Below are 14,364 nucleotides of genomic sequence, written 5' to 3' on the forward strand. Positions count from 1 at the left end.
AAACGAGAAGAAAAACTGAAACGTAAAAAAGATAAACACCGTGTGATAAAAAAACCGACGAGGAAAAATGCAAAGAAAAAAGAAGAAAAACAGAACAACACACGACACGACACGCAACAGAAAAAATAATAAAACGCAGCAAGTTGATTCGTGCGGTTGAGCTGGTTTCAGCCCACTTATGGAATTCTTTCAGCCCATGGATCCCAAATTCGCAACAGATACATCTTGGGCCGGCCCCTCATCTCCCTTCCCTTCTTTCCAATTTCCGATTTCCACGTTCGGAGCGGAGTGCCCGGCCGGCAGGCCGGCTCCGCACACGGCGGCGCAGGCGCGATTCCTTTGGCGCCTCGCCGGATTCCCACGAAATGTGAGTTCGAAACTGGATCAAACACGGAGTACATATATGTAGATATAATCTAATATAAATGATGAGATAAATAAAAACTACTTCCAGCTTCCGGATTTGATTTCTCGGCTAGATCTCTCGGGAAGGAAGAGAGTGAGAGGCATTGTCGTCGACTCCAGCCATGGGACTGCTGGAGCTACAGCGGCTCATATCTCCGCAGCGCCACCGGCAGCGGCGGCGTCTGCAACAAGTCCGAGGCCAGAGTAAGCCCCCTTCATCTCTTGTCCCTCATCACTGTTTATTCAATTTTTTCACGGAGAAAAAACTCAATCTTTTTTTTAATTTTTATTACTCTTGTGTCTACTAACCTATTCATTTTAGAATAGGCATACTTGCTGCAGCTTAATTAAATTGTCACTTCGATGTTGTGTCCGCCAACCAATCTGTTTCACAGGCCCGTTGGGCTAACCCAGAAACCGGTTTGTTTGGTTTGTTTTTTTTTTTTTTCAGTTAGAATAGTATTTTTCTTTCACAACAATTCAGCTAGAATAGTGTTTTTCAACCAGTTTCAGGCAAGTTTCAGCAAGCTGAACGGAGCCGTATATATGCAAAAAAAAAAAATTGATCCTCGACCAGCATATTGCCGCTTGTTCAGAGATATTGGAGGCAATTACCTAGTGTCGTTATTGAACCGAAATTTTCACATGAACAGCAGAGTAAGCAAGGTCGATTCCTAAAAAAATTGATTTTGGGAGGATATGTTTGCCTTTCCTGCACGAATTTGTCCAATTCATGATAGTTACAACCATGATTCTTGGGTTGCAGATGCTTCATCAGTGAACAAAAGAAAGGGTTTGCTCTGTCAACAAGATGGTGACGGTGATTCTCGACCTGCCAAAACAACCAGATGTTCAATCCCGGAACTTCCTGAGGTATGTGGGCATGTGGCAGCATACAGCCTGTTCGTTTGGCTGTGGCTTGTCGTAAACGATCGTAAATTTTCAGTCGAAACAGTATTTTTCTCTCACACAAACCAGCCAGCAGTACTTCTTCACGAACCAGCAACGATACGAACCAGCCAACCGAACAGGCTGATAAACTTTTGATGATGGAAGGCTTATAGATATTCTTGGAACTGTGCTAAACAGAAAACAAATCTGTCCCTACAGGCTACAGCCCTACACTCATACTGAATTAGCAGCTTTGCTTTGTTTTAACTGTCGCAGTTCATCTTAAGAAACGATTGCATCTTAAACTTTAACAAAGTGCTGTCTATCATGAATCTTGGATTCTCCGCCATCTTGATGTATTTATAACAAGGCACTAATAACATTGATTGGGATTTTTTCTAAAAAAAATGCAATGCTCAGTTTACCTGCCATGTATGGTTACATACTTACATTATCAGTGCACTATCTAGCTATGTAACATGGCGCACCTTGTGCAATCATGCACAGAGCTACCTGGGGACTGAGGTAGAACATGTAGTCTTACTATTTCTTCTCTGGTTATAGGAACCATTTCCCAATGTTGAACTTGTAACCATGCTTGTGCATGCAGGACATTTGGCGCCATATACATTACCTAATGCTGCTGCGCGATGCTGCTCGTGCTGCTTGCCTGTCCCGTGCCATTCTACGTTCCTGGAGAAGTCGTCCCAATCTCACCCTGAACTGGGATGTGCTCAGCTCAGAAACACATACACACAGAGGGAGTTTTAGTTACAAAATAGACTGCATTCTAAGAAATCACTCAGGCTGCTTGAAGGTATTGGACCTTAATCTAGAGGATATCTCCTGCCGTTATCTCGACAACTGGCTTGGTGACGCAGTTACACCAGGAATTGAAGAACTCACCCTTACGCCATATAGATGCAAGTACAATGTCCCATGCTCATTTTTATCTGACGGGGTTAGAAACTCCATTCGACATCTTGAGCTTGGGATCTGTACCTTCCGCCCCACCGCTGAACTTGGCCCCTTGAGAAGCCTAACGAGTCTGTGTCTCCGTACTGTGCACATTACTGGGGATGAATTGGAGTCTTTTCTTTCCAACGCTCTTGCTTTGGAGCAATTGGAACTCGTTGATTGCAAGGAGATAGTTTGCCTAAAGATACCATGCGTGCTACGGCAACTCGGCTACCTGAAGATCTTTGGGTGCAGGAGGCTGCAGGTTATAGAGAGCAAAGCTCCAAATCTCTCCTGCATTTTCCTTACCGGTAAAATTTCAAAAGTCTCGCTTGGAGAAACATTGCACATGAAGAATCTAACCATGCACCGTAAAAACGTTGTCTGTTATGTGCGTGCTGAGCTTCCATGCGTTATGCCAAATCTTGAGACTCTAGTCCTAAATTCAGGGGAGGAGGTATATGTACTCTCAAACTTTAGGTGTTGTGGTCAAACCATACCCTGTGCATAATTAACCTTGCCTGAGACATCATGCATTTTTTGTGTGCAGGTGGTCAGTACACCAATGCTGTCCAGGCCAGCAAATTCTTCTACCTCAAGCACCTGTCCATTGACATATCATCAGCATTGAGCTTTTCCTCATTATTTCTCTCTTGTACCTTTCCTTGATGCTTCTCCTTGCTTGGAGACATTAATCTTGGATGTAAGGCCTATGCTGTTCATTCCATTCCATCCTGCAAAGATATCTGGTCACTCGCTCTTACTCATTCACTTTCCTTTTTATCGATCTTTCAGGTGACTCAGCAACTTATGAAGCATGAATCGGTTGTTGGAGGTTCCTCACATTTGAGGGAGATGCCTGAACACCGCCACTGCTGCCTCAAGAGGGTGACCATCACAGGGTTTAGCTCTGGCAAAGGCTTGGTTTAGCTAGCATGTTATATTCTCAAGAACGCGGTTTCACTTGAGTGTCTGACACTGGACACCCTCTATGGTTTTAGGTGTCTTGGAAAAAAAGAGACAACATGCATCCCCATGAGAGACTGTATTCTCAGGGAAGCGCATAGAGCGGTCACAGCTATTAGAGCATACATCGAGGATAAAGTTCCCCCTACAGTACAGCTAACTGTTCTAAAGCCCTGTAGCCGGTGCCATGCTAGACCAAGGTTGTCGGAATCAGGATCCTTTGGGGATTGTTTTCTGTCTGACAATATCAGATCGGAGGATTATAATCATATCGGAATTTATGAATTATATGTTTTATATAATATTTGTAATATGTTGTAAAGATTTAAGTCTATCGTATTGATTTTGATTAATTTTACTTTTTGTACATTTAAGTGCCATTCTTGGCATTTTTTCAACTTATCTCGACATTAAATAGAATTTTAACACAGTTAAATCATTTAGGAAGTTAATTACATCAAATATTGTATAGTATCGTAGGATCATGATACTATGAAATCTTATATAGGATCGTGTGAAACCTTCATGTAGGATCGGGATACCATAAAAACTAGGATATATGGAATCGGTATTGTTTCAACTCGGTAGGATTATAGTATCATAAGATTCTAAGATAAGGATCGGGATACTGATAGCCTTGAGCTAGACCAGCAAGGTTCTTGAATTATCAGATATCAGATGAGTTGATGTAAGTGTGCAATGTATAATTTTTTTTTGAACGCAATGGCAGGAGCTCTGCCTTTCAATTAAGATAGGGAATGAAAGTTTATGTACAAGTAAGGACACTTGAGATTAGGGTTTTAAAACCCCCACAAGCATGTAAAGGAGGGAGACGCATGGCCCAAGGGGGGGGGGGGGGGGGGGTGAGGGGGACAACAGCTAAACATAAGCGAGAGCTCTCCTCCTTTGCTCTATGTCTTCTTTTATCCTTGCGGCATCGTTTCTATCTCATTGTCGAAAATTCTCCTATTTCTCTCTTTCTAAATATTCCAAAAGGTGTAGATCACTACCCCGTTAAGCCGCCTACGCTCAGATCTTGGCACTTTCCTTGCCGCCTCTTCCCACCATGACCTGATATGGGTGGGGTCTACCTGTGGTTGCTGTTGAAGTTCAGTGAAGTTTTCCCACGAGAGGATTTGATCCCAAACCGCCTTTGCAAAAGGGCAACATAGGCATAGGTGGAGGCCGGTCTCTAAGGGACCGTTGCACATCACACATTGTTGTTGGTGTGGCCACCCTCTCCTTTGTAGGTTTTGCGCCGTTAGAATTTTATCTTGCACTAAGATTCAGGTGAAGATCTTGCATCTGTTCTCCACATGCGCTTTCCAAATCAAATCCATATGGAAGGGGACGAGCGAGCCTTTGAATTGAATTCTATAGGCCGAGCGGGTGGAGTACTTCCCATCCTTGGTCCATCGCCAGATGATGGTGTCCTGGACGCCCTGTTGTAGGTGCACATCCTGTATTCATATCCAAAGGGACACAAACTCCTCTATGCGGACAGCCGAGGTGATTTTCCTTCCTAGCTTGTGCATCCAATTGTTGTTCCGAAGCTCTTGTTGCACCGTTCGGTTTCTCCTTGAAACTAGACGAAACAAGTTTGGGGCTAGGTACCTAGGAGCTTGTCCATCAAGCCAATTGTGGTGCCAAAACTTTGTCTTTGCACCGTCCCCCAAAGTTATAATGATTGAGGAGTTGAAGAGGAGACGATCATCATCAGAACATGGAAGCTCCGAGCCGCTCCAAGACTTGGAATCATCCACCCATTCTTGACAAAGCCATCGCAACCGGAGGGCTCTCCCAAATCTATCGATGTCAGGTACGCCTAAACCACCAAGGTCTTTTGGTCTGGTAACTGTCTGCCAGTTAACTAGGCAGTGTCCGCCATTGGCATTCTCCTCCCCCTTCCACAAGAACGATCTCCTGATTTTGTTGATCTTTTTCTTAGCCCATGCAGCCAGAGGAAACACTGTCAGGTGGTAGGTTGGCATGGAGCAGAGGACAGAGGTTACTAGAGTGAGGCGTCCCGCTCTATTTAGCAATCTTCCTTTCCATTTGGGTAGCCTTTGCCCAATACGGTCTATGAGAGGTTGCACATGGATCTTCTACAGTGATCTGATATGGAGTTGCAGCCCTAAATATTTGCATGGGAAGCCCCCTCTAGTACCAGTGAAAGGTGATAGAACATGGTCTAGGTCGACGTTTGCACAGCTGATTGGATGCACTGAGCTCTTTTGTAGATTAATATGGAGTCCCGAGAATGTGCCAAAAGCCTGTAGGATGATTTTGACGGCCTCTACATCGTCTTTTGTTGGGCTGATGAAAATGTCCGCATCGTCTGCATACATAGAGGTTCTCCATTTTGCTGCCGTGATTGGTAAGGGGGTGAGTATCCCATGTTCGGTTGCTTGGTCAAGCAAACGTTGAAGCGGGTCCATAGCTAGGATGAATAGCATGGGTGAAAGCGGGTCTCCCTGCCGGATGCCTCTGGCATGGCTAAAAGTGGCCCCCTGCCGCCCATTAAGCAAGGGTGTCGAAGTGGATGTACGTAGGAGGATAGAGATCCATTCACGCCATCGCTGTCCGAAGCCCAGAGCCTGCAGAATCTCAAGCAAGTACCCCTAATGTACCATATCAAAAGCTTTGTGGATGTCTAGTTTCATGAACAAAGCCGGTATCTTCTGCTTGTGTAGGCTTTGCACCGCGCCCTGGACGTAAAGAAAATTATCATGGATGCTTCTCTTTTTTATAAATGCGCTTTGGTAGTTGGAGACGAGAGAGTTCGGTCGAGGGGCAAGTCTGTTAGCTAACACTTTGGAGAAGATCTTTGCAATGCTATGGACGAGGCTGATGGGTCTAAAATCAGTAACTCTTGTTGCATCTATTTTTTTGGTAGAAGGATGATGCAAGCCGAGTTTAGCCATTCAAAGCCCTGGGCATTCAATGTGAATAGGCTGTTCATGACTGCCATAACATCATCTTTAATGATTTCCCAACAAGCTTTGAAGAAGGCACCCGTGAAGCCATCTGGACCTGGCGCTTTGTTTGAAGGCATGGAATATATAGTGTTTTTTATCTCTTCCTGGGAGAAAGGCACCTCCAGATAGGAGAGATCATGTTGGTTGTAGCCAAGGGATTGCCAATTGACTGTGGAAGCTCTCGGAGCCGCGGAGCCAATGTGATTTTTAAAATAATCTCGTATCACCTTTTCTTTCTCTTGATGAGCCACCGCGATCCCCCCATCTGTATATAGACAATGTATGTAATTCTTTCTCCGGCATGCGTTGGCTCTACTGTGGAAGAATTTAGTGTTAGCATCTCCACACCGGATGTATGTTAGCCTCGATCTTTGCCTGATTCTTGATTTTTCAATGGCTGCGAGCCTAGTGCTACGGGCTTTGAGGCGGCGACATAGGTGAAGCTCCATGGTAGTGAGCAACCTATGCTCTTGGGCTGCTTCTAATTGTAACAGAACTTCTTTCACTATGGCGAGCTGTATCCTCGTATCCCCTATCTTTTCTTTCTTCCAACACTTGATTCCTTTTGCCACACGCGCCATTTTGATATGCAAGCGTTTCATAGGAAGAGCAGAGGCGACTGGCCTGTTCCAAGTGTTTTGGACAAGCTCTTGAAAGCCTTCCATCTTAGTCCAGTAATTTTCGAAGCGGAAGGACGTGCTGTGATGGTGGTCAAGCTCTCCCTGGAGTAGCAGCAGGGTATGGTCCGACATGAGCGATGGAAGGGAGTGTAAGAAACACGTGGGAAAGAACAGCTCCCACTCGGGGGTACATAGTAGTCTGTCAATTCTAGTGAGCATCGGGTTGTCCTATTGATTGCTCCAAGTGAAGCGACGTCCATTTAGCTTGATTTCTTTGAGCCTCAAATGATCAATCATCGCTCTAAATGCCCCCATGAGGCGCTGGTTTAGATTGGAGTTGTTCTTGTCTTCTGCCTGGTAGATGAGATTGAAATCTCTCAGGATGAACCATCTATTGTGCTCCGGCGGTGGAATGTTCTTCGATTCTTGGAGGAATTGAAGTTTAGCTGCCTCTCCCAAGAACAATGTTTTGTTTATGTAATCACAAGTAGTTTATAAGGCCTGTTCAGTGGCCAGTTTCCTTGGAATCACATATGCATTTTGCTTATTTTGTTTCCATATATGTGGGGGTATGGCCCCCGGTATCCTCAAGACAAGACATGGGCCGCACCATCAGAGGTGGCCCGGCCCATAAGATCAAGGCGTGCACGGCGCTGCTTGGCATGCACCGCAAGCTATTGTATAGTACCAAATAGGATACTTACCTTATAACCCTACCCCTCTAGAGTATATAAGAAGAGGCAGGGATCCCCTAGTGAAGGGATCGATACATAACGATCCATCGAGATCGATCATCTTATTGACATACAGCAATACAATCAGACGTAGGACGTAGGTATTACGCCTTCACGGCGGTCGAACCTGGATAAAACCTCATGTTTGTCTTGTGTCACCATCTCATTCGTAGCTTACGCACCTGTCTACTGATAATCTACTACCTTGGGCATACCCCTAGGTAGACTGCCGACCATATTTCGTCGACAGTGGCGCGCCAGGTAGGGGGTGTGCATACTGCTCCCATGATGAACAAGATGGTCATCATCCCTGGTTCTATGGCTACGCTGAACGGCCTCACGTTCACCATTGGCTAGATCACCTAGACCACTAGCTCCGACAACTTCATCGCCATGACCATGGAGGAGGCACAGATCCAATCTACGTCGACCACTGCTTCACCAACATCGGCTATGGCTCCGACCATGTTGGATCTAGCTCTGGCCACACCAGCATCGTCTTCAGCCACACCGACAACCCATCGTTCGCTTCCTCGCTACAAAGGGAGGCAGATCGACAACATCGACCTACTCGACTCCATCGATCGGGTCAGCACCAAGCTTGCTGAAACCCTAGCTCTGGTAGATTCGATTCAAAATCAACCTACCGAGCAGGTAACCACTACCCACAACAGATCTACCCGACCAGCTCGGGCCAGTCGTCCTACACGACTCGGTACGGATCTCGTGGTCACGTCTACTCCTGAAGGGCTCTCCGTTCATCACCGATCGGCCCCCGCAATGGATCTCTGGCTCTCCGAGCGCGAAGCCTTGATGAAGAATTACCAGGCTTAGCCCTACGGCCTGCAAAACACTGCTTCCAACTATGCATACAATATATAACGCTGCTCGGATCTATGTTTTATACATCGACCTCGGCCAAAGCCACGCAACTTCGTCAACCTGGTTCGGATTGAGGAGTATCAAGAAGGATCGGTCCACACAGTTCAAGAGGGCGGTTCAAGCTCCCCGTCCGGCATTGCATCTAATGGCTCCATCCACACTGAGCTTCAGCATCGTGACAATGAAGAAGTTGAATACGATCTGGATATCCCAGACCACGCCCCATCTACTCCGCCATACAGCATCGTTTCTCTGACCAGTCAATGATCTCCCTGAATCTCCTAAGGCCGATCACTAATATAAGGATGACGTCGCCCGGACTACTTACTCTGACCACCTGCCGCGTCGCAATGATGATCGCCGCGAAGAATGGCGCCGTGACAACCGTGATTGCCGCCATGATGATAGTTTGGAAAGCTCGAGCGCCGGGCAACTTCATCAACGCCAACCAGATAATGCCATACGCCGCCGACTAGATGTTCTATCTAAAGCTAAGTGATGCTTTAATATTTTTCTAAATGTTCTCCAATCTCCGTATATCGCCATAATTGTTCTCCGAGTTGTTTTCTCTATGTTTGCTCTCCAAACGTTTTTCTTTCATGTATACCATCTTAAAGATGACATACAGCTAAGTCTAAGGTGAACCCTCGAATAGTCACGTTGATGCTTGGACGCCTCCAGAGACGGTCCTATCTCCGGCTCCTCCCTACACGTGCACGAGCGTCTGCCCTCTGCGTTATGGGTGGTCGGTAGTGGCTCCTTAGCGATGCCTGTTCCTCCTACACGTGCACAGGCTCCGCGCTCGATGTTATGGACTATGGGCTAGCTAGGGCTGGAGACTCAGCTACACACTAACTGTTTGGGGGGTTTATATTAAACATAAATATATTTTCGCTCCAACTGATCACCGAACTGCATACGTCGTTTCATCACCATTGCTGATTTTTCTCCGGAGTTTATTTATTTGTGCGTCATGTACTACCCGTTCTACATGTTTGCATTGCAGGATCATCGTCCAGGTGATCGGACCACCTGGTGCTTGGGTTTCTCCACCGATCAACTGGTCAGACCGCTTGGTTCATGGAATCTGTCGCCGACCAGTTGATCAGACTATTCGCCGGTCGCTTCTACTCAATGTTCACTTCGCCACCGACCAGTCGACCAGAATGTTCATCGCTCGTGCTTCATCGCTAGTTACGTCGGTTACTCCTCGGCCCTCAGATTCTTCGTGCTTGATGACTAAGTGGGCACACTTCACCGCACGGACGTCGTCAGCTACGTCGGTGCTCGGACCTCGCCGCCTACGTCGAGGACTCCTCGGTGCTCGGACCTCGCTGCCTATGCCAGGGACTCCTCAGTGCTCGGACATCGTCGCCTATGCCGGGGACTCCTCGGTGCTCGGATCTCACCGCCTACGCCGAGGACTCCTTGGTGCTCGGACATCGTTGCCTACGCCGGGGACTCCTCGGTGCTCGGTCATCGCCAGTGACACCGGAGACTCCTCGCTCCTTGGTGCTCAGTCATCGCCAGTGACACCGAGGACTCCTCGCTCCTCGGTGCTCGGACGTTGCCGCCTATGCCGGGGACTCCTCGGTGCTCGGACATCGCCAGCAACACCGGGGACTCCTCGCTCCTCGATGCTCAGTCATCGCCAGCGACACTGGGGACTCTTCGCTCCTCGGTACTTGGTCATCGCCAACGACATCGGGGACTCCTCGCTCCTCGCTCCTCGGTGCTCGGGGACTCCTCGCTCCTCGGTGCTCCCTTGGTGGTCGGATCCTGCTACGTCTCGTCGGTGCGCTAACAAGCTACTCCATGCTGTTTGGATCAGGGTGCTGATCTTGAGCAGCACGTCTGGGGTCTTGATACGCACATGTCGGACGATGTCGATAAGCTTTCAGACTTCTTTTTCTTTGACCCTGCTACAAGATTCATTCTTCATCTTCTAGCAGGCTCGGGGACTATGTGGGCACACTTCACCTTGTGGTGAATGTGCTTGTTCTCATCTCGAGGCTACGCCCGGGGACTGGCTGCCTGCTCGGCTGGTCTTCTACTTTCTGACCCTGGCACCACACGACTACGTTACCTACTGTCAGGCTTAGGGACTAGCTATGGGGGTATGGCCCCCGGTATCCTCAAGACAAGACATGGGCCACACCATCAGAGGTGGCCCGGCCCATAAGATCAAGGCGTGCACGGCGCTACTCGGCGTGCACCGCAAGCTATTGTATAGTACCAAATAGGATACTTACCTTGTAATCCTGCCCCTCTAGAGTATATAAGAAGAGGCAGGGATCCCCTAGTGAAGGGATCAATACATAATGATCCATCAGGATCGATCATCTCATTGACATACAACAATACAATCAGACGCAGGACGTAGGTATTACGCCTGTACGACGGCCGAACCTAGATAAAACCTCGTGTCTGTCTTGCGTCACCATCTCGTTCATAGCTTGCGCACCTGTTTGCCGATAATCTACTACCTTGGGCATACCCCTAGGTAGACTACCGACCATATTTCGTCAACAATATATATGTGTGTTCTTGTGCCATGCTGAAATGTTTGTCGAGAGGGCTCTTTGTCAACAAATGTGCAATGATATACCTTGCTTCCTAATTGGAGTGGGACATTCATATTCTGACCGCCCAGCCGATGTGTTCCTTGTTATTTACTGATTAAATTCATTTATCTTGTCAATTACAGGTCAAATTGACTAGCATGCCACGAACCTCAAGACATAGGACCTACACTGGAGATAAGCAGAGCTCCCAGGCCTTAGCGTGTCCTGTTCTGTGAAAGTCACCGCCTAATTTTTGCAGCAACACGCTTTTTGGCATGCCTAGTGGGACACAACAACAAATTTACAACATAATGGAAGACACGGAGGTGGAAAATGTGATCGAGGTGATGATGGGAGATCTATCAAAAGATCAGAGGAAATTGGTTCAAGAATCCATTGAGAGTTACCAGAAGTTGTGGCTGGAATCCTTCACCAAAACTCGAAACAGAGCCATGCTAAAAAACCAGCTGCCAAATCCTTCGGTGATGGACCTTCCACTAGATGAAAGGGCCATGGCTCCTGGTGGCCAACTGTTTCAAGAAACCGTCAATGAGGCTATGCACCATGCTTTGATCAATCAATCAGGAGTTTTGATTAACACACTCACAAACTTGATCAAGCAAGTGGTAGATGGAAGCGTGAGGCAAGAGTCTGAAGGGACCTATCTACTTTACAGTAGATCCATCGGCTTCTAGCAGTAAGGGCAAAGGCGTTCAAGGGGAAGAAATTGTGCTGCCTAGGATGCCGCGCCATTACCGTCATAGCCACAATCAAGTGGCCCACCTTATCATATGCCGCCGCCACCACCTCCAAGTAACCATCACCATTCAGTGTCACTGTCTCTCCTACAAAATACTTAGAGCAACTCCAACAGTTTGCCATCCCTCCTCCCCATCCTTCAATTTTTAGCAAATTGACAAAAAAACACTCTCCAATAGTTTCCCATCCCTCCTACCCATCTTTGGCAACTTGGGAAAAATCCCTCCCAAGCGCGGATATATGCGCGCGGTTCTACGACTGCGCATCGTGACTCCACGCACGCCGCCGGCCCTTTCCCCCGCGCGCGAAGGGCTTCTTCTTCCCACGCGCGCGAAGGCCTTCATCATGCGACGGCGATCCACATCTCCTGAATACGAAGCCCAGTAGCAATCCTCATCATTGACAACGATCCACATCCAAGGGAGACGACGCCAGCGGTAATCCATATCATCCACGGCGGCAGCTGTAGGGTTGAGGTATGGATGACTCATCCAATTCTCGATTCCGTTGGTAGGGTTCAGATAGGGTTTAGGGTTGCGGCATGGTGGTTTACCTGCTTGCCGCGCTAATGGTCGAGTAGACCGTAGCAGATAGGGTTTAGGGTCGCGTCATGGTGGATTGTAGACGTGCTGATGCCCGACGTGCTGCTGGCCGACATGCTGCTATGGCCCGGTGATGGCCAAGTGATGATGGCCGACGTGCTGCTATGCCTGCTTTTGCCGCTGTTGGTGATGGCCGATGTGATGATACCGTATACTTGTCTTCATTTCATTTTTACTTGCGTCGTCGCGCCAAAATATCGCCGCCATCTCCTTCGTGTCGCGACTCCTTGATGTTGTACAATTGTCATTTCCAGGCGACGTCATGAGTGGTGTCAAATCACTTCTCCAAAGAGAATTGGAGGATGATTCATCTTCAGACGACGATGATTATTTCATCATCGCAGCTGCTGCAATTGTCCAAACGTTTTTGGGTCATAAACGAAGACCTGGTGGTTCTGTCCCTGGCCATGCTGTTATTTATCGAGATAGAGAAGGCGGCCATCAAAGGATGTTTCAAGATTATTTGGCAGATAATCCAATGTACGGACCACATTTATTCCGTCGAAGGTTTGTGGTCATTCACCTTTGATTACCCCATACTATGCACTTAAGTATTATATGTGTTATTAAACTTTTGTTTATTTTTCTTCAGGTACAGGATGAGTAGGGAGCTTTTCCTACGCATAATGAATGCTATTGAGTCACATGATGATTACTTTGTGCAAAAAAGAAATGTGGCCAACGTACTTGGATTAAGTTGCTTCCAAAAAGTCACTGCTGCATTTCAAATGCTCACATATGGGGTTCCCGCTGATGCTACAGATGAGTATGTTCGCATTGGAGAGAGTACTGCACTTGAGAGCCTACGTAGGTTCGTTGCTGCAGTTGTTGATTTATTTGAAGATGAGTACCTGAGACATCCCAATGAGGCAGACACGGCACGCTTACTGGCACTCGGTGAGAGAAGGGGTTTTCCTGGAATGCTAGGGTCCATTGACTGTATGCATTGGGCGTGGAAGAATTGTCTAGTCAAACATCAGGGTCAGTACAAGGGGCATGTGGAGAAGCCCACTATCATTTTAGAAGCTGTTGCTTTGAATGACCTTTGGATATGGCATGCCTTTTTTGGAATGCCTGGATCGCATAATGACATCAATGTCCTTCATCGGTCTCCGTTATTTGCAAACCTGGCAGATGGTAGAGCTCCAGATGTGAACTACACCATTAATGGTCATGATTACACCATGGGGTATTATCTAGCAGATGGTATATACCCCTCGTGGGCTATTTTAGTCAAGTCCATCTCTCTACCAATGGGGAACAAGAACAAATATTTTGCCAAAGCACAAGAAGCAGCGAGGAAGGATGTGGAAAGAGCTTTCAGGGTTCTGCAATCTAGGTTTGCCATTGTTCGAGGACCAGCTCGCTTGTGGGACATAGAGACACTTGCTTTGATCATGAGGGCCTGTGTGATCATGCACAATATGATTGTTGAAGATGAAGGATTCGTCGACCCTAATGAGCGGTTTGATTATGGTGGTCAAAATGTGCAACCTAATCGTGGCCAGGCTACTCGACCACTTGCAGAATTTATTAATGCTCATAAAAGGATTAGAGACTAGGAAGCACATTTTCAATTGAAAGAAGACCCCATCGAGCACCTATGGAACCATCATCCGGATTTATGTTAGCTACATATTGCATTTTCATTTAATTGTTAAGATCATTATGTTATCAGTCTACTGTAATGAATAATATTTTTTTAAGGGTAAAGTATAATTTACACCCTCCAACTATCGCCAAAGTATAGATTTCAACCTCTAACTTCAAAACCGGATAACTTTGGCCCTCCAACTCTCGAAAAAGTTCAACTTTCATCCTTCTGGGCGGTTTTGCGTATGAACAGTACTTTTGATATTTTCAGGAGGCGCCAAAATTTTATATTATTTTTAAGCATCTTAACATTCTCAAATGAAAAAACTCAAAACTACAAAGTTGTAGATCTCATTGAGATCTACAACTTTGGTATAAAAAGTATTTTTATTTAACTCCATACAAATAATATA

At 46.8% G+C, this 14,364-nt stretch overlaps 1 protein-coding gene and 1 pseudogene across 1 annotated transcript; both read left to right on the forward strand.

Annotated features, from left to right (window-relative positions):
- Window positions 1-983: 983 nt before the first annotated feature.
- On the forward strand, window positions 984-3,540 carry LOC136499285 (uncharacterized; annotated as a pseudogene).
- A 9,080-nt stretch (window positions 3,541-12,620) lies between these two features.
- LOC136499286 (protein ALP1-like) lies at window positions 12,621-13,920 on the forward strand. The gene is made up of 2 exons (XM_066495000.1): window positions 12,621-12,865; window positions 12,951-13,920. Exons 1-2 carry the CDS (start codon window positions 12,621-12,623, stop codon window positions 13,918-13,920), a joined length of 1,215 nt encoding a protein of 404 aa, XP_066351097.1.
- Window positions 13,921-14,364: the final 444 nt, after the last annotated feature.

This window comes from Miscanthus floridulus, chromosome 13 (assembly GCF_019320115.1).
Source record: "Miscanthus floridulus cultivar M001 chromosome 13, ASM1932011v1, whole genome shotgun sequence".
In the NCBI taxonomy this organism is placed as follows: domain Eukaryota; kingdom Viridiplantae; phylum Streptophyta; class Magnoliopsida; order Poales; family Poaceae; genus Miscanthus; species Miscanthus floridulus.

Excerpts from the sequence above, each read along its gene's own strand:
- LOC136499286 (XM_066495000.1), top strand. The coding sequence starts at position 12,621 with ATGAGTGGTGTCAAATCACTTCTCCAAAGAGAATTGGAGGATGATTCA. Across the intron at positions 12,866-12,950 it reads CCACATTTATTCCGTCGAAG|GTACAGGATGAGTAGGGAGC; the intron begins GTTTGTGGTCAT and ends ATTTTTCTTCAG.